Source organism: Antechinus flavipes, chromosome 1 (assembly GCF_016432865.1).
Source record: "Antechinus flavipes isolate AdamAnt ecotype Samford, QLD, Australia chromosome 1, AdamAnt_v2, whole genome shotgun sequence".
NCBI classification, from domain to species: domain Eukaryota; kingdom Metazoa; phylum Chordata; class Mammalia; order Dasyuromorphia; family Dasyuridae; genus Antechinus; species Antechinus flavipes.
The window spans coordinates 61,154,482-61,169,687 of record NC_067398.1 but is presented as its reverse complement, the minus strand read 5'-3'; the positions used below and the strand labels follow the sequence as shown (position 1 = coordinate 61,169,687).

Here is a 15,206-nt window from a genome sequence, read left to right as displayed (position 1 = left end):
TCAGTTGTGACCAACTCTTCATGACCCTGTTTGGGTTTTTTTTTGGGGGGGAGCAACAAATATTGGAGTGATTTGCCATTTCCGTCTTCAGCTCATTTTTACACATTAGGACACCGAGGCAAACAGGATTCAGTGTCTTGCCCACAGTCACACAGCTATTAAGTGTTTGAGGCTGGATTTGAACTCATGAAGATGAAGGAATGTTCTGGACTAGTCCCAACACCCAACACTGTGCCACCTAGATGTCCCTATGATGGGATCATAGAATGATAAAATTAGAGTTAGGAGAAACCCAGGTTATTTGTACATCCTTCTTATTTTGCAAATTAGGATACTGAGTCCTAAAGAGCATATCAAGATGCTACTTTACCATGCACTTAAAAGTAATTCTTATTAACTAACGTTAGAGCCAATTTGGCATAAATGATAGAGTACTGACCTTGGAATCAAGAAGGCAGGTTCAATTGCTGGCCTCTGACGTTGTCTAACTCCGTGACCTGAGAAAGTACCTTAACATTTGTGTTTCTCAGGAAACTCCACAGAACTTATTTAGCAAGTCACACAGAGGCTTTGATCCATATTAATGGGAGCAGTTCCCAGACCTGGAATTTCTTTGGTGACAAAATCACAAGAAGAGAACTGAAAATGAGCTGCACCAAGATTGCTGTTGAGGAAGCATTATCCCCCTACTGAGAATTACCACAGATCTCTTTCTTTGCAGGACTATTTCTAAAAATGTGGGCTGGCCACAATTAAATTTAAAATACTGAGCAGTGTCCACTGCAATTCCAGGAATCTGTCAACACAGCCTTTGCATCAATTAGGTTTTTGGCTGGGAACACCGCACCTCCAAGCCTCCTGCTGGACTTACCTCTTGCACATTCCAGGCCCGGACAGTACAGTCTGTTGACACAGTGCACACCACTGACTTCTTCTGCCCATCAAACGTGTGTTCACCGGCGGAGAGGTAAGCTATTCCATCTATCTTTCCTGAAATGAAAAGCAAGTGGACCCCTTTTGACCACAGGATGAAAATAACTGAGTTTCTCTATTAAATTATGATAAAAAGCATCTGAGAAACTCAGCCTGCCCCTCTCTTCAAAAAATTGACTTGGCTGTAGAATGACTAGGAAAATGGGCTTGAGGTCCCTCAGTAAGTATGACTTGCTTAGGGGAAATGCAATGAATCCTAGTATTTTCCTATGCTTGGGCCTTAGTTTCCTGATCTGCACAATCAAGTTGGATTAGAGAAAAAAATACACACACACACACACACACACACACACACACACACACACACACACCCCTATATAAATTCCTTGTAACTCTAACATTCTACATTGCAAGATTCCTTCTAAGCCTTAGAGTCATATGTGATGTTTAAGTATTTAATATTTGAAGGTCCTTTCCAGCTGAAACTTCTAGTCTAAAGTCTCTAATGTTCTATATTAAAAGGCCCCTTCCAGACCTGATACTCTATGATTCTAAATGAATTCAGGAAAAATTCCAAATAGAATTTCTCCCCTGAGAATGTGAGCCCATGTTAGAATCCATGGAAATCTGCTCAGGAAAATGTATTTAAGTCAAAGAATCCTAAAATTTTGTTGAATATGAGCATTATTAGAACAAATGACTTTGCAGGTCCACAAATATAGCCCTCGCCTCATTTCTCTCTTGTTGCTCCCTTCTGTCCCTTGTTTTAAAATACTAATTTTATAGCCCTTGATGCTTACTTAAAAGGTGCTCCCATATATCATCTTATTTTTTTTCATGACAAACTATGAGTTAGGCAAGGCAGAAACTGTTGTCCCCATTCTACAGATGAGGAAACTGAGGTCCAGGAGATTAAATAACTTGACTAGGATGACATAGCTCACTAAAGGCAGAAAAAACACATTTCCTGAATCCAGCTCTATGATTCTAAATGAAGTATCATTTAGGAAAGAATTCAGGATAGAAAGAATTCCTCCCTTGAGAGACAGCTCAGCATTTAAATCCTATGTTATAATCGTTCCTGATATTAAAAAACCCAAGGTGAATCTGTTTTCTTCTAACCCACAGTCCCATGGTCACTATAATAAAAGGAATGGGAAAAAGAGGTGGGGGCCAGAATATTTCTTTGGGTCTTGGATTATGAATCAAGAAGATATTAAAATCCCACTTCTTTGAGGTATGATCTTGAACAAGTCATATCACCTTGCTCGGACTCAGTATTCTCTTCTGCAAAAATGGAAATAATGCACCTCTTACTTGCTGTGAGCCTTCCATAGATTATAATGTATGGAAGGCATTCTACAAACTTTCAGGGTGTGTGTGTGTGTGCTGGTTGTTGTGTTTCCTCTTAGTATTTATTACCTTCGTGCCCTGAAATGGCTTTGCAAGTGAAATCTTGTGAGGGCCTCCCACGGGCCATTTGGTGTTCCACTTGAGAACGTTGGAGATAGTACTGTTTCCATGTCTGTGGTCCTTTACTTGATTGAGAAATGTTACAAAAAGTCCATCTGCTCAGGCTCAGACTCCTAAAAGAGAGCGACAAGGTTTCATTTGGGTCCCAAATGATTTTTCATGCCTCTCACAAGCAAGCTGTGGGAAGAGGGTGGCCAGGGCACTTGGGCAATAAGCATTTATTAATGCCCCCGCTTCTCACCTTTATAGGAACTCACAGTCTAACAACTAGAGAGACACATGCAAATAATTTTTTAAATACAAGCTACATACAGGGCAAATTGGAAATAATCAGCAGAAAGTGAAATGAACAGAACCAGATCATTGTACACGGCAACAAGATTATATACCATGATCAATTCTGATGGACATGGCTCTCTTCAACAATGAGATGTTTCAGACCAGTTCCAATGATCTTGGGAGAGAGTTGAGAGAGCTATGTCACCCAGAGAGAGGACTGTGGGAACTGTATGGTTCACAACATAGCATTCTCACTCTTTTTGGGTTGGTTGTTTGCACTTTCTCATTTTTTTTCCAGTTTGATTTGATTTTTCTTGTCCAAGATAATTGGATAAGTAGGTATACACATTTATATATATAAATACATATGTATATTTGTATATATAAATATGCATATATTGGATTTAACATATATTTCTACCATGTTTAACATATATTGGATTACTTGACATCTAGGGGAGGGGATGGGGGAAGGGGAAGAAAATTGGAACTCAAGGTTTTGCAAGGGTTAATGTTGAAAAATTATCTATGCATATGTTTTGAAAAATAAAAACACTTTAATAAAAAAAAGAAATTAGCAAAGTAAAAAAAAAAAAAAAAAAAGGAAATAATCAGCAGAGAGAAGGAAGAGATCTGGAAAAGCTTCTTGTGGAAATTGAGATTTTAGTCCCAACTTGAAGGAAGCCAGGAAAGTCAAGAGGCAGAAATAAAGAGTGAGAATCCTTGCTTGGAGTTTAGAGATGGAATATGTGAGCTATAGCCAGGAAGCCTGGATCCCCAAAGTTCATGGTGGTGAGGAAGGTGTAAAGAGTCTGAAAAGATGAAAGCTCTTCTCAGCAACACAATGATCCAAGGAGTACAAAAGACTCATGATGTAAAATGCTATATACATATAACCAGATAAAGAACTGATAGACTCAGGATACAGATTGAAGCATACTTTTTTCACGTATTTTATTTTGTGTGTGATTTTTCCCTTTTGATCTGTTTCTTCTTTCAAAAATGTGATTAATATAAAAATGTTTTAATAATTGCAATATATAACTTGTATCACGTTGCCTACCATTTTAGGAAAAGAGGAGAGAAAGGAGGGAGGGAGAAAAATTTGGAGCTCAAAATCTTGTAAAAATGAATACTAAAAATTGTTTTGATATGTAATTGGGGGGAATAAAATGCTATTTTTTAAAAAGAAGACTGGAGTTTCTATTGGGCTTATACCCCAAAGAGATACTAAAGAAGGGAAAGGGACCTGTATGTGACAAAATGTTTGTGGCAGCCCTATTTGTAGTGGCTAGAAACTGGAAAATGAATGGATGCCCATCAATTGGAGAATGGCTGGGTAAATTGTGGTATATGAATGTTATGGAATATTATTGTTCTGTAAGAAATGACCAGCAGGATGAATACAGAGAGGACTGGCAAGACTTACATGAACTGATGCTAAGTGAAATGAGCAGAACCAGGAGATCATTATACACTTCGACAACGATATTGTATGAGGACATATTTTGATGGAAGTGGATTTCTTTGACAAAGAGACCTAACTGAGTTTCAATTGATAAATGATGGATAAAAGCAGCTACACCCAAAGAAAGAGCACTGGGAAACGAATGTGAACTATCTGCATTTTTGTTTTTCTTCCCGGGATATTTATACCTTCTGAATCCAATTCTCCCTATGCAACAAGAGAACTGTTCGGTTCTGCAAACATATATTGTATCTAGGATATACAGCAACATATCCAACATATAAAGGACTGCTTGCCATCTAGGGGAGGGGAAAAAAATTGGAACAGAAACGAGTGCAAAGGATAATGTTGTAAAAAAAAAAAAATTACCCTGGCATGGATTCTGTCAATATAAAGTAATTATTAAATAAAAATTAAAAAAAAAAAAAAGAAGAAGAAGAAGACTGGAAAGGGAGGAAGGGGACAAGTTATGAAGGGATTTGAATGCCAAAAAGATGACTTTATATTTGATCCTGGAAGGGCTAGGGAACTAGATATTTATAGTGTAGGGAGAGTGATCTGCTCTTGAGGAAGTTTAATTTGACAGAAGGGCTGGAGTGGGAAGAATGATCCTACAATGCCTACAGTGATGCTATTCTTGACTATAAAGCAGGGGAAACTTTGTGATTTGGAGGTCACATGTTTTCATTATCAGGAAAATTATCACAAAAATAACATTCAGGTGCAAAATTTTGGGCTTAGGTGAACCTCACTGGAGGAGAAATCTGAAATACATATTGTTAAATTGAACAATTATTTATTAAGCACCTACTGTGTTTGAAGTGGTAAGGATACAAACAAGGACAAAAGGGGGAAAAACCCCTAAATAGTACATGCCTTCAAAAAATCTTACATTCCATTGAGGGAAAACAATAAAAAAGCCATGCAAACATATATACAAAATAAATACAAAGTAATTGGGGGGAAAAGGTAGAGGAGAAGCTTAACAGTTATGGCTTTCATGAGAGATCATGAAATGATCTTTGTCCCAGGAATCACAGGACATTTTAGGAAACAGTGTGTTAGAAACTAGAAAGCAAAAAAAAAAAAAAAAAAATCCAAAGTGTTACTAGAGTGACTTCCTTGAGCTGCAATTTCTTTACCTATAAAATATGGATTATAGTATTTTTCACTACATATCTCACAGGTTTATTTCCAGGAAAATGCATAAAGATCAGAAGAACATTATTTACTAGGGAAAGGCATCAATTATACTAAATATACATTTTTTTCAAATTCACAGGTTCTTTTTAAATGTCACTTGTCTATTATATATACTTACATAATTCTGACCCATCATCTTCTTTTAACACTAAATGATAGAAAAATTTATGGCCAATACGCAATAGATATTCATAACCATTTTGATCTTTGTCCTTGGCCACAGGAAACAACCTCAAATTCTTACTAAATGCTTAATAAGAACCATTTTCCAAAGAAGAGTAAGTAATTCAACCAAAAGCACCTAGGAGTCAATGCCAAGGTTAATTAAAATCAGCCAGGTGTGACCATAAAATAATGCAGCTGATTTTTAACATTCATGCTTGAACTTGTTTTATTTAAAACATAAATATTCTCTTTTAGGATACTCCCCAAGGGAGGCCATATACATATATGCCTACCACAATGCCATATCTCAAGGCATCTTTGGACCTTCCATTTCAAATGATTAAAATTGTTTCTTTTGTGGAATCTTCTCTGTCTCTAGTTATTTTCTCCTTAATCAAATATTCAACACATACCTCATTCCATTCTTCTGGGGTTTTTTTTACATACCATTCCCTTTTTACTTCCATTGGCATTTATTACGGAATATCAAGGAATCAACAAGAATTTGTTTAGAGTCTAATATTTGAGAATATTTTGCTAGGTGCTGGAGACAGCAAACCAAAAACAAAATACAAAACCACGTCTCATTATGGAGCATACATAGTCTAGTTGAGAGAAAGACAACATGTAACATATACTGGCGTATATTAAATATATGGAAGACAATATGAAGTTGGAGAAAGGAGGGAGGTAAATATCACCAGCTAAGTGGTACAGAAAAGGTTTTGTAATTTGGGAGAAGGGAGGAAGAGGCCATTTCCCAGAATGGTGAACAGCCATCACAAAGATGGTAGCTGGAATGTCATGAACAAAAAAGCAGGAGGAAGGGCATTTTGTCTTGACCACAGGGTAGGTGAAGGTGGCAATGTGAAGTAATTCTGGAAAAGGCTGGAATCATATTGTGCAAGGCTTTAAAGACCAAATAGCAACTTGTATTTGACCTTGGAGGCAATGGAGAGTCAAGGATGTTTACCGAGTGTAAGAGTATTATTGTCAGAATTGGGCTGAAAAGTAATCTGGCTATTCAGCAGGGATGGATTGAAGTGTATATAGTAGAACTGAATGCAAGAGCCCAATTAGTCTGCCATGATTGTCCAGGCAAGAGGGCATAAGAATGTGAGCTACAGGGGTGGACTCATGAGTGGAGAGAAAAGGATGAATGCAAGGGATGTAAAGTTTGTGCTATTAAAGTTTCTGGAGGCCCCGGGGGTGGGGGAGGCGCGGAAGGTTCCTTCCAGTTCTAGATCTATGGTCCTATAATCATGTGCAAAGCCAGATGTTGGTTCTTTCTTGCCTCTGCTTACACCCTTCATTTTTTTTCCCTTACTTTAATGCTATAATTAGTAGTATAATTACATACTAGTGCTAACAGCTGGAAGAGCTTTTAATGTTTCTCCGTAACAAATAATGCTTGCTCTTGATTTTGGATGCTTTTGATCCTAAAAAAGGGTCTTCATATGCCTATGCTTTTTTAGAGTGTTATAAAAAATGATTGAGATACCTTCTGAATTCAATTCTCCCTGTGCAACAAGAGAACTGTGCGGTTCTGCACACATATATTGTATCTAGGATATACTGTGACATATTTAACATGTATAGGACTGCTTGCCATCTGGGGGAGGGGGTGGAGGGAGGGAGGGGAAAAATCGGAACAGAAGTGAGTGCAAGGGATAATGTTGTAAAAAAATTACCTTGGCATGGGTTCTGTCAATAAAAAGTTATTTTAAAAAATGATTGAGAAAAAGTGAAATTCTCTAAGTTGAATTGTATAAAGACTAGCAAAATATTGTACTTTTGTGAAAGAAAGTGATTTAAGAAAAATGAAATTCTCCGAGGATTATATTACAAGAAAAAACAAAGTGATCATTAATGTCTACTACACTTAGCAAAGGGTTTATTGTAATCATGTATTTTTATTGTTTAGTTGGTAATATGATTCTATTTCAATTTTTTTCTGACGTAAAACAGTTCCTGAATCCCTTGCATGAATCTAACCATAACAATAAAGTCCTTAAATATATCACTGATGCCAGTTTACTATAATGCTATTTAATATATGTGCATCAATATTATTATATATTCCTTAGTGACATTGGATTATAGTTAATTTTCCTTTTTACTCTTTCCCCCTCATAAATTGGGCACTAGGATCACTGTTTTGGTCTCCTTGCCCTGTTTTCCAGGTCACTTGTCTTCCACAATGGATATCTCTCAACTTCTTTCAATTTTGATATATTTTACCTTTGCTCTAATAGTTGTTGCTGAATTACCAAATTTAAAAATTATTTCTTTGATTTTTAAGTATATACCATAGCTATTTTCCCAAATTCTGTTCTAAGCTTTGGATCTCTTAGTCTATTAGGACTTCCAGACACTCTTGGGGTCTTTGTGAGCTTGCCTTTCTCCTTTCTGGGTTCAAGCTTCTAACTATTATTTAAATACTTTCTTCTTTAAAGTTGAATCCTGGGAATCTCTGATGTCAATCTTCACTCCTTTAGGACATTTTCTTTTTTTATCCTTTCCTCAGGCTCTCTGATATATAACTATATCAATAAAGATAGATAGTTATCAATATCTATCTATCCATCTGTCTGTCTATCGATATGTCTGTTTGGCTATTTATCTATATATTTATCATCTTCTGTCTATCTATTCATCTTCCCAGGATTCAACTCAGAGAAGAAAGAGATATTGAAGAAGTAGGAGACAGAGAAAAAGAGGAGAAGGCTGAGAGAAAGAGAGGGAGAGAGAGGGAGGGGTAAGAAAGAAAGAGATATGGAGAATTTCTTTTCCTCCCAAACCTGTTTAGGAGAGGAATTTGAGATTTCTGCCAGGTTACAATGAATTTTTTTTTTTTTTTGGGGGGGGAAGAATTGGTAAAAACTCTTTTTGGATATACACTCCAGCTGCTAATGTTCCAACATTCTCCTGCTCTGCAGCCCCTCTGAATTTTCACCACATGGAATCTTTAATGCCAGACCTAGAGAAGGGTGGGTGGGAATGGAAAGACCAGATGACCAAAGTGAAAAAAAAAACAGCAGGAGTCTGAGAGTAGTGACAAACACTTCTAGAACTGGTAAAGTTTCCTTGGTAGGTAACTGGCCCACCTGAGGTTAGTCTAATCTCTGGGGCTATTAGCCTGCTTACTCCCTATCAAGGGGTGTGGGAGGAGCAGGAAAGGTATGGTAGGGGCAGGAACCAAGTAGTCATGCAAAACAGTGGGAAGGTGACAACATGGTCCTGCTATTTTAAAGTCTATATGAATTATCTTTGAGAAAGTCCTTTTCCTTCCTTTCTTTCATTGTTCATACTTCTTACATTTTTTGAGGTGAGAAAGGAGACAGAATTAAGGCATAGCCTTTCATGCCATTTATGGAAAATTGTGAAAATATTTGCTGTATCAAACAACCTTGCACTTGATCATATATACCCCCATTTTTGTTTTAATCGTATCTAACTCTTTGTGACCTCATTTGGGGTTTTCTTGGCAAAGATATTGGAATAGTTTGCCATTTCATTTTTAAGTTCATTTTATAGATGAGGAACCGAAGTAAAACTTGTTTAGGATTATATACCTATTATTTGTGTGAGGCCAGATTTGAACTCAGGAAGATGAGCCTTCTTGACTCCAGGCCCAGCATTCTATTCTCTTTGCTACCTTCTACATTTCCTTGCCTACTGGTTCTTTCCTAGTTGTCAAACACATTCAAGCATCCTTCCTCCTTAAAAAGTCCTCATTAAACCCTACATCATTCTTAAACTATCTTCCTATTTTCCTTCTCTCTTTCTCAACCAAACTCTCTGAAAAAGCTGCCTATACTCATTACAATCTCAACCCACTTCAGCTCTTCTCACTCATTTCTCAGCTCAGTATTCTGGCTCCCAACCTGATCACTCACCTGAAACTTCTCTCTCCAAAGTTACCAGTTATCTCTTATGTGCCAAATTCAATGAATGGTCTTTTTTCTCTGATTATCCTTCTTGATCTCTCTGAAGGGTATGTTGTCATTAAGTGATTTCCTTCCCCCCTCCCTACTTCCTTCTTGAATTCATTCTTTTTCATGAAACAGCTATTCTCTTGGTTTTTCACCTTATTGCTGGATCATTTCTTCTGAGTTTCCTCTGCTGGGTTATCACCTGTATAACACTCCCTAATTTTGGATTAAGTCCTGTCCTAGGTTCCCTTCTCTTTTCTATACTTTCTCACTTGGTGACCTCATCAATTAACATGAATTAAACTATCATCTTTATGTTGATGACTCCTAGATTTCTAAATCCAGTCTATTCTCTCTCTTGAGGTCCAGTTCAACATCACCAAATGATAACTATACATCTTAAATTCTATCCATTTAAAACAGAATCCATTTCTCCTCCCCCTCCCAAAAAAATCTTCCTCTTTTCCATACTTCCATATTTCTGTCAAGTGAACTACCATCTTCTTAGTCAACCGGGCTCACAACTTTATTATCACTTATGACTTCTCCCTTTCATATACCTCACCTATATAGTCACTAGCCAATTCTCATCATTTCTACTTGCACAATATGACTTGCATCCAACCCCTTTTCTTCACTCAAATCCACCATCCTAGTTCAAGCACATATTGTCCCTCCCCTGAACCATCACAACAGCTTCCAAATTGGATTTTCTTTACCCCAATTCATTTTCTACAAAAGTGTCAAAATGATTTTCCTAAAAGCACAGTTCTGAAAACATCATTCTCTTACTCAAATGTGATGGTTCCCTTTTTGCTTCTACAATCTATGATCAAATAAAAACTCCTTTGGAATTTAAAGCCTCTTTTTGATCTGGTCTCAATCTACCTTTTCAGTCTTATTATATTTTTACCGTTTATTTCTTCCCCTTATGAATACTGTGATCTAGCCAAACTGACTTTCTTATTTTCCCACATTTATAACACTCCATATATAACATCCACAATTGCACTAGAATGCATTTCTTTCTTTGCTCCACCTATTAGAAACCCTAGTTTCCATCAAGGCTTAGCTTCATTGTTATGTTCTCTATGTGGCCTTTCTTAATGTTCCCCCAAATCCTAAAGTCTTTTCTCCCAAATGACCTTCTATCTATTTTGTATGTATCTATATAACTATATATGGTTTTTCCTATAACCTAAATTGTAAGCTTTTTGAAGGTAGATAGGTATAGAATTGAATAGAACCCTAGATCTGGAGTGAGGAAAACCTAAGTTGAGATCTGACCTCAGACACTTACTGTGCATCCTGTGCAAATCATTTAACCAGTCTGCCTCAGTTTCCTCATCTGTAAAATAGAGATAATTATGTTACTTTGTTGAAGATTGTAGAGAATAAAATATGGTATTTACAAAGTATTTGCAAGCCTCAAAGTGTTATACAAATGCTAACTATCATTATTATTATCCAGATAGTCTGATTAGCACCCTGGGAGGGGTTAGAAGGAAGAAGGGTTCTAGGAAGCAGGGTGTCATGTAATATAATTCCAAGGGTGGTATAATGTCAAAGTGGGCAGGAAATATGTCTCTTCTCTAGAAAGTGCCCCTTCCTTCAAGAAATGGGTCTGCTACACAAAGGAATTTTTAATGGTCCATATAATTATCAAAAGACATATAATACTACTGTACATTAAAAGCAAAATCCCTTCATAATAAATAATAAAGCAAAACCCCTGTATGGAAGAATTTACATAAAGGTAATATGAAGAGGAAAAAAAAAAAAAAACACTAAAAACCAGAGGGAATCAAGAAAGTTTCACTTAAGCTCCAGCACTTGAGCTTTAAAGGAAATTAAGGATTCTACGATCAGAGGATCATAGGCAGAGCTTAAACTTTTTCCACTCTCAACCTCTTTTCACTTGAGAAATTTAATTCAATCCTGGATATATTGGTATATAAAATAGGTAGGTGAATCAAATATTTACTGGATAATAAATTATAATTCTGCAACCTCCCCCCCCCCATTGTGACCTTATATGGGATCACAACCCATAGTTTAAGAAGCTTGATACTGAGATAGATGGAACCTTAGATGCCATTTTACAGATGAAGAAAAGTTTAGTAACATCTCCAAAATCATGCTGGTAGAAATCATTAGAGGAGAATTTGATCTCAAGTCCTCTGTATCTAAAGCTATACTGCATTACCTTTCTAAAACACTGGTAAAGGAATACATTACAGATATTTGGGCCAGCCTCAATAAAGACATAGAAATAAGAGATGAAGTTCAAATATACCAAGGGTCTGGGAATTCCAGAAGAAGACACAATACCTGCAATGAAGATAAGGCCTGAGCTCTCAATGGCCAATAAGCTAGTCTACCTGAAAGATAGAATGCAGGAGGAAGAGGAGGAATGTAAAATGACTGGAAAGGCAGAAAAACTGAAGGAGCATCGATGAATGTTATTATCCTAGACAAATCATTCCTGACGAATGAGAAAAAAAAATTTCCCAAGTCCTATCTCCCTCAATCATTCTCCTCTGCTCTTTTTATTGCCCCATCAAAAGACAAGGCTGAGCAGAGGGCAGGTATTTATTTGGTAAAAGGCCAATAGATTGTTTTCTTTCCCTGAGCCTCCAAACCTCATTCTTCCTTCCCTCACTCACTCACTCACCTCCACAGGAAGGCAGACTCAGCAGCTTCATTCCAGACCTGGGAAGAGAAAGGGAGAAACATTCTAGGAAATATCTGTTACTCTGGTCTCTTGACTCATTCTCTAATGGTTTATTTAGAAGTAAGTATCCTCTCAGGGAATTGTTGTTTGTCCTTCATTCTCAAAGAGGACCATGACATCAGGGAGGTGATGCCATGACATGTAACTGAATTGGATTTAAGTGAGGAACGGCTGTGCAAGGTCACCTGCCTCCCTTTCCCCTCCAGAGTCATCTAGATCCAATGGCAAGATATAGATCAGGATGACTGAAGATGGTCCTGGATCTTCTCAGGGAGTAATCCCGAAGGAAAGGAGAATGGGAGAGAACTAGTACTCAGCTACTCACCATCCAGGCTCAGTATACCTTCTGCCTTTCCAATGTTCTTTTGAAATCTCAGGCTTATTTATTCTGAAACTAACAACCTCAGGTCCAAGTTGCCATAAATTTACCCTAACACTAGGGAACATAGAGGGTAGCTTTTCAAGGAAAGAATTTAGAATCAGGAAATCTAGATTCAATTCTTTTTTCTATAAGCTGTTATTTTTGGCCAAATCACTGAATTTTAGCTTTTTCAACTTGGAAAAAAAGGCTTTAGCTGAGGTTACTTTTATTTTAAAAGAAAAAAAAAAAAAACCCAGACCATTGATTCCCCCTTTTCCAATAAACTTCAAGTCTCATGCCACAGAAGAGCTTCTGACCCTTAGCTCAGACTACCTGTCAATACAAGTCTTTGATCTTTAAAGAAGATGGAGATAAGGAACTATTCAGTGGATATGGAAGACTGGAAAGAAAATGACATCATCTGAACTCCTAGATCCCACCCCTGGTCTATCTAAAACAAATGCCAATCATATAGAAAGCAAACCAGAGAACTAGCCGAGAGAATTCCCCTCCCCCAACCTTTTCCCCTCAGGTTATGCGTTTGAGGAAATATCTATTTATTTAGATGTCCTCAAATCCTATTCCCAGCAAAAACCACAAAATGAGGTAAGGGTGGTGAAAAACATCGAACTGGGAATCAAATCTCCCCCACCTCTGCCTCTGTTGCCAGGTAATTTTCCTTCAGATCCCCCTCGTGATCCCATATCTAGGGTTATTCCACTTAGCTTACATTCAGGAAGCATGGCAGGGTGTGTGTGTGTGTGTGTGTGTGTGTGTGTGTGTGTGTGTGTGTGTGTAGGGGGGTAATTTGGAGGGAGGAAGGGGGCAGGAGATGGGCCTGGTCGAGACCCCGGGACCCTCATATAAAGCCTCTCCAAATTGCCCGAAGAGCAGCCTTTTAGGTTTTGCTCTATATTATAAAGGACAGAAATGGCAGGGGCTGAGAAATTGAGGAATCCCAAGGTAACCAAGAGAGATGATGTCATCCATAGGCCTCTCCTGGGCCAGAAGCCCAGAACGGGGAGATGGGTTCGGCCCGGACCCTCCTCTGACGCTGGGTGTCCAGGGATTCCGATCCTGTGCCTCCGCCCAAACCCTGCTGGTCCCACGGAAGCCCAAGGACAGCGCCGCCTGGCTCGACCCCAGCATTTCGGGGTGGCGGGGTGGGGGAGGGGACGCGGATGCACAGGGCCTCGGGGATACCCGGACTAGACAGGGTGTGGGATGCCCGTCGGGGTCGCGGGCGGGCGAATAAACAGGAGCTGCCGGCCCGTACCTTGTCCACCTGGGCCGCGCGGAGCAGATCCGGCGGCTCCAGGAAAGAGAAGACGTGCAGAAGCCCGTCCAGCGGCAGCACTGCCGGAGTCCCCATGCCGGGCCCGGCCTGGCCAGTCCCTTCAGTCATCTTCCGCCAGCCCCGCGGACTTCTCCGAGTCTCGGTCCCTGGCTACGCCCAGCCCCGCCTCCTCATCGCTTCCGTCTCGGCGGCCCAGGTCCTGTCCCCGCCCCCAATCCTAGACTAAGCGACGATGCTGCGATTCGCCCCGCCTTCCCCAGCCCGGCCCTCTCCCGGCCCAAGCTCGGGTCGCTCTGGCCCCGGGAGTCTCCACCTGGCCTTCGCCCGCAGGATTCAGCCTAACGGCCTTGCCTAGGCGGAAATCCCGTGCTTCTGGCCCGGCCCCCTAGGACCTCCTCCCTTCCCATCACACCGCACCCCGCGCCCCGACCCCGCAGCTCTCCAGGCACCAGGGCAGATAAAGCTCGAAACGGGGTAACTGGGCGGAATGGGCAGCGACAACCTCCTCCCCTTCCCCCCCCCCGCCCCCACTCGCCCCGGGCCGCCAGGGCAGAATGGCCCCCGCCTTCGGGATCTGTGTTTTTCCACATTAAATCCATCATTTTATTGTCTGCGTGCGTGCATGTGTGTGTGTGTGTGTGTGTGTGTGTGTGTGTGTGTGTGTGTGTGTGTGACTACATAGACCTCTTCAAATCGCTTATTTCGAATGACCTGATACAAGTACGCAAACCTTTACAACATCACTACCCAGCTTGTCATAGTTATCCCGGTAAGTAAGAAGGGATGACTGGAGATATCAGTAAACCCATCAGTCAATCACATTGAAACATCACATGTCCACCTTAAGATAAAATCGAGGAGCTCATTTTTTTAAAAGGAACCTTTGTTTATAGCAGCCCTACCTTATTCGTTTTCCAATTACTCTTTCTAAAAGATTTTTTATCTATATCCCCAGGCAGCAGACCCTCATGTCTACTTTTAGGGTAATGATCTTATTCTGTGTTCTACAATTCTTTGTCAAGAGTGATAGGTAGTTGATTTTAAAGACTGGAAGTACTTAAATTCTTAATTCAATTGGTTTTTCAATAACATACCAGAATTTTCTTCAAATAATAATTTTACAAATACAATTAATGTCTCAGATACATCCTCACATGTCATTGAAAACTATCCTGGTCTAATTAGACCTCATCTAGAGCTCTGTTCAGCTCTGAATGCCGCATTTTAGGAAGGGCTTTGATAAGCTTGAGGCAATCCAAAAAGAACAGCCACCAGCCAGGGAGAGCCTGAATAATGTGCTATGCTGTAAAGGGGCAAATGGAAGGGGCTGATCATGGAGGGGAGAATCTGATAACTCT

The 15,206-nt window shown here is 39.4% G+C and overlaps 1 protein-coding gene across 1 annotated transcript in view; it reads right to left on the bottom strand.

Moving 5' to 3' along the window:
- The window catches only part of FBXW12 (F-box and WD repeat domain containing 12), a 34,148-nt gene extending 19,814 nt beyond the window's left edge, over positions 1–14,334 (bottom strand). The window contains exons 1-4 of the mRNA XM_051983819.1: positions 13,828–14,334; positions 12,131–12,168; positions 2,356–2,519; positions 872–990 (exon numbers count right to left, since the gene is read on the bottom strand). Of these exons, the coding sequence (XP_051839779.1) occupies positions 872–990; positions 2,356–2,519; positions 12,131–12,168; positions 13,828–13,956 (450 nt within the window). The 5' untranslated portion in view covers positions 13,957–14,334. The remainder of the gene's footprint in view (positions 1–871; positions 991–2,355; positions 2,520–12,130; positions 12,169–13,827) is intronic.
- Positions 14,335–15,206: the final 872 nt, after the last annotated feature.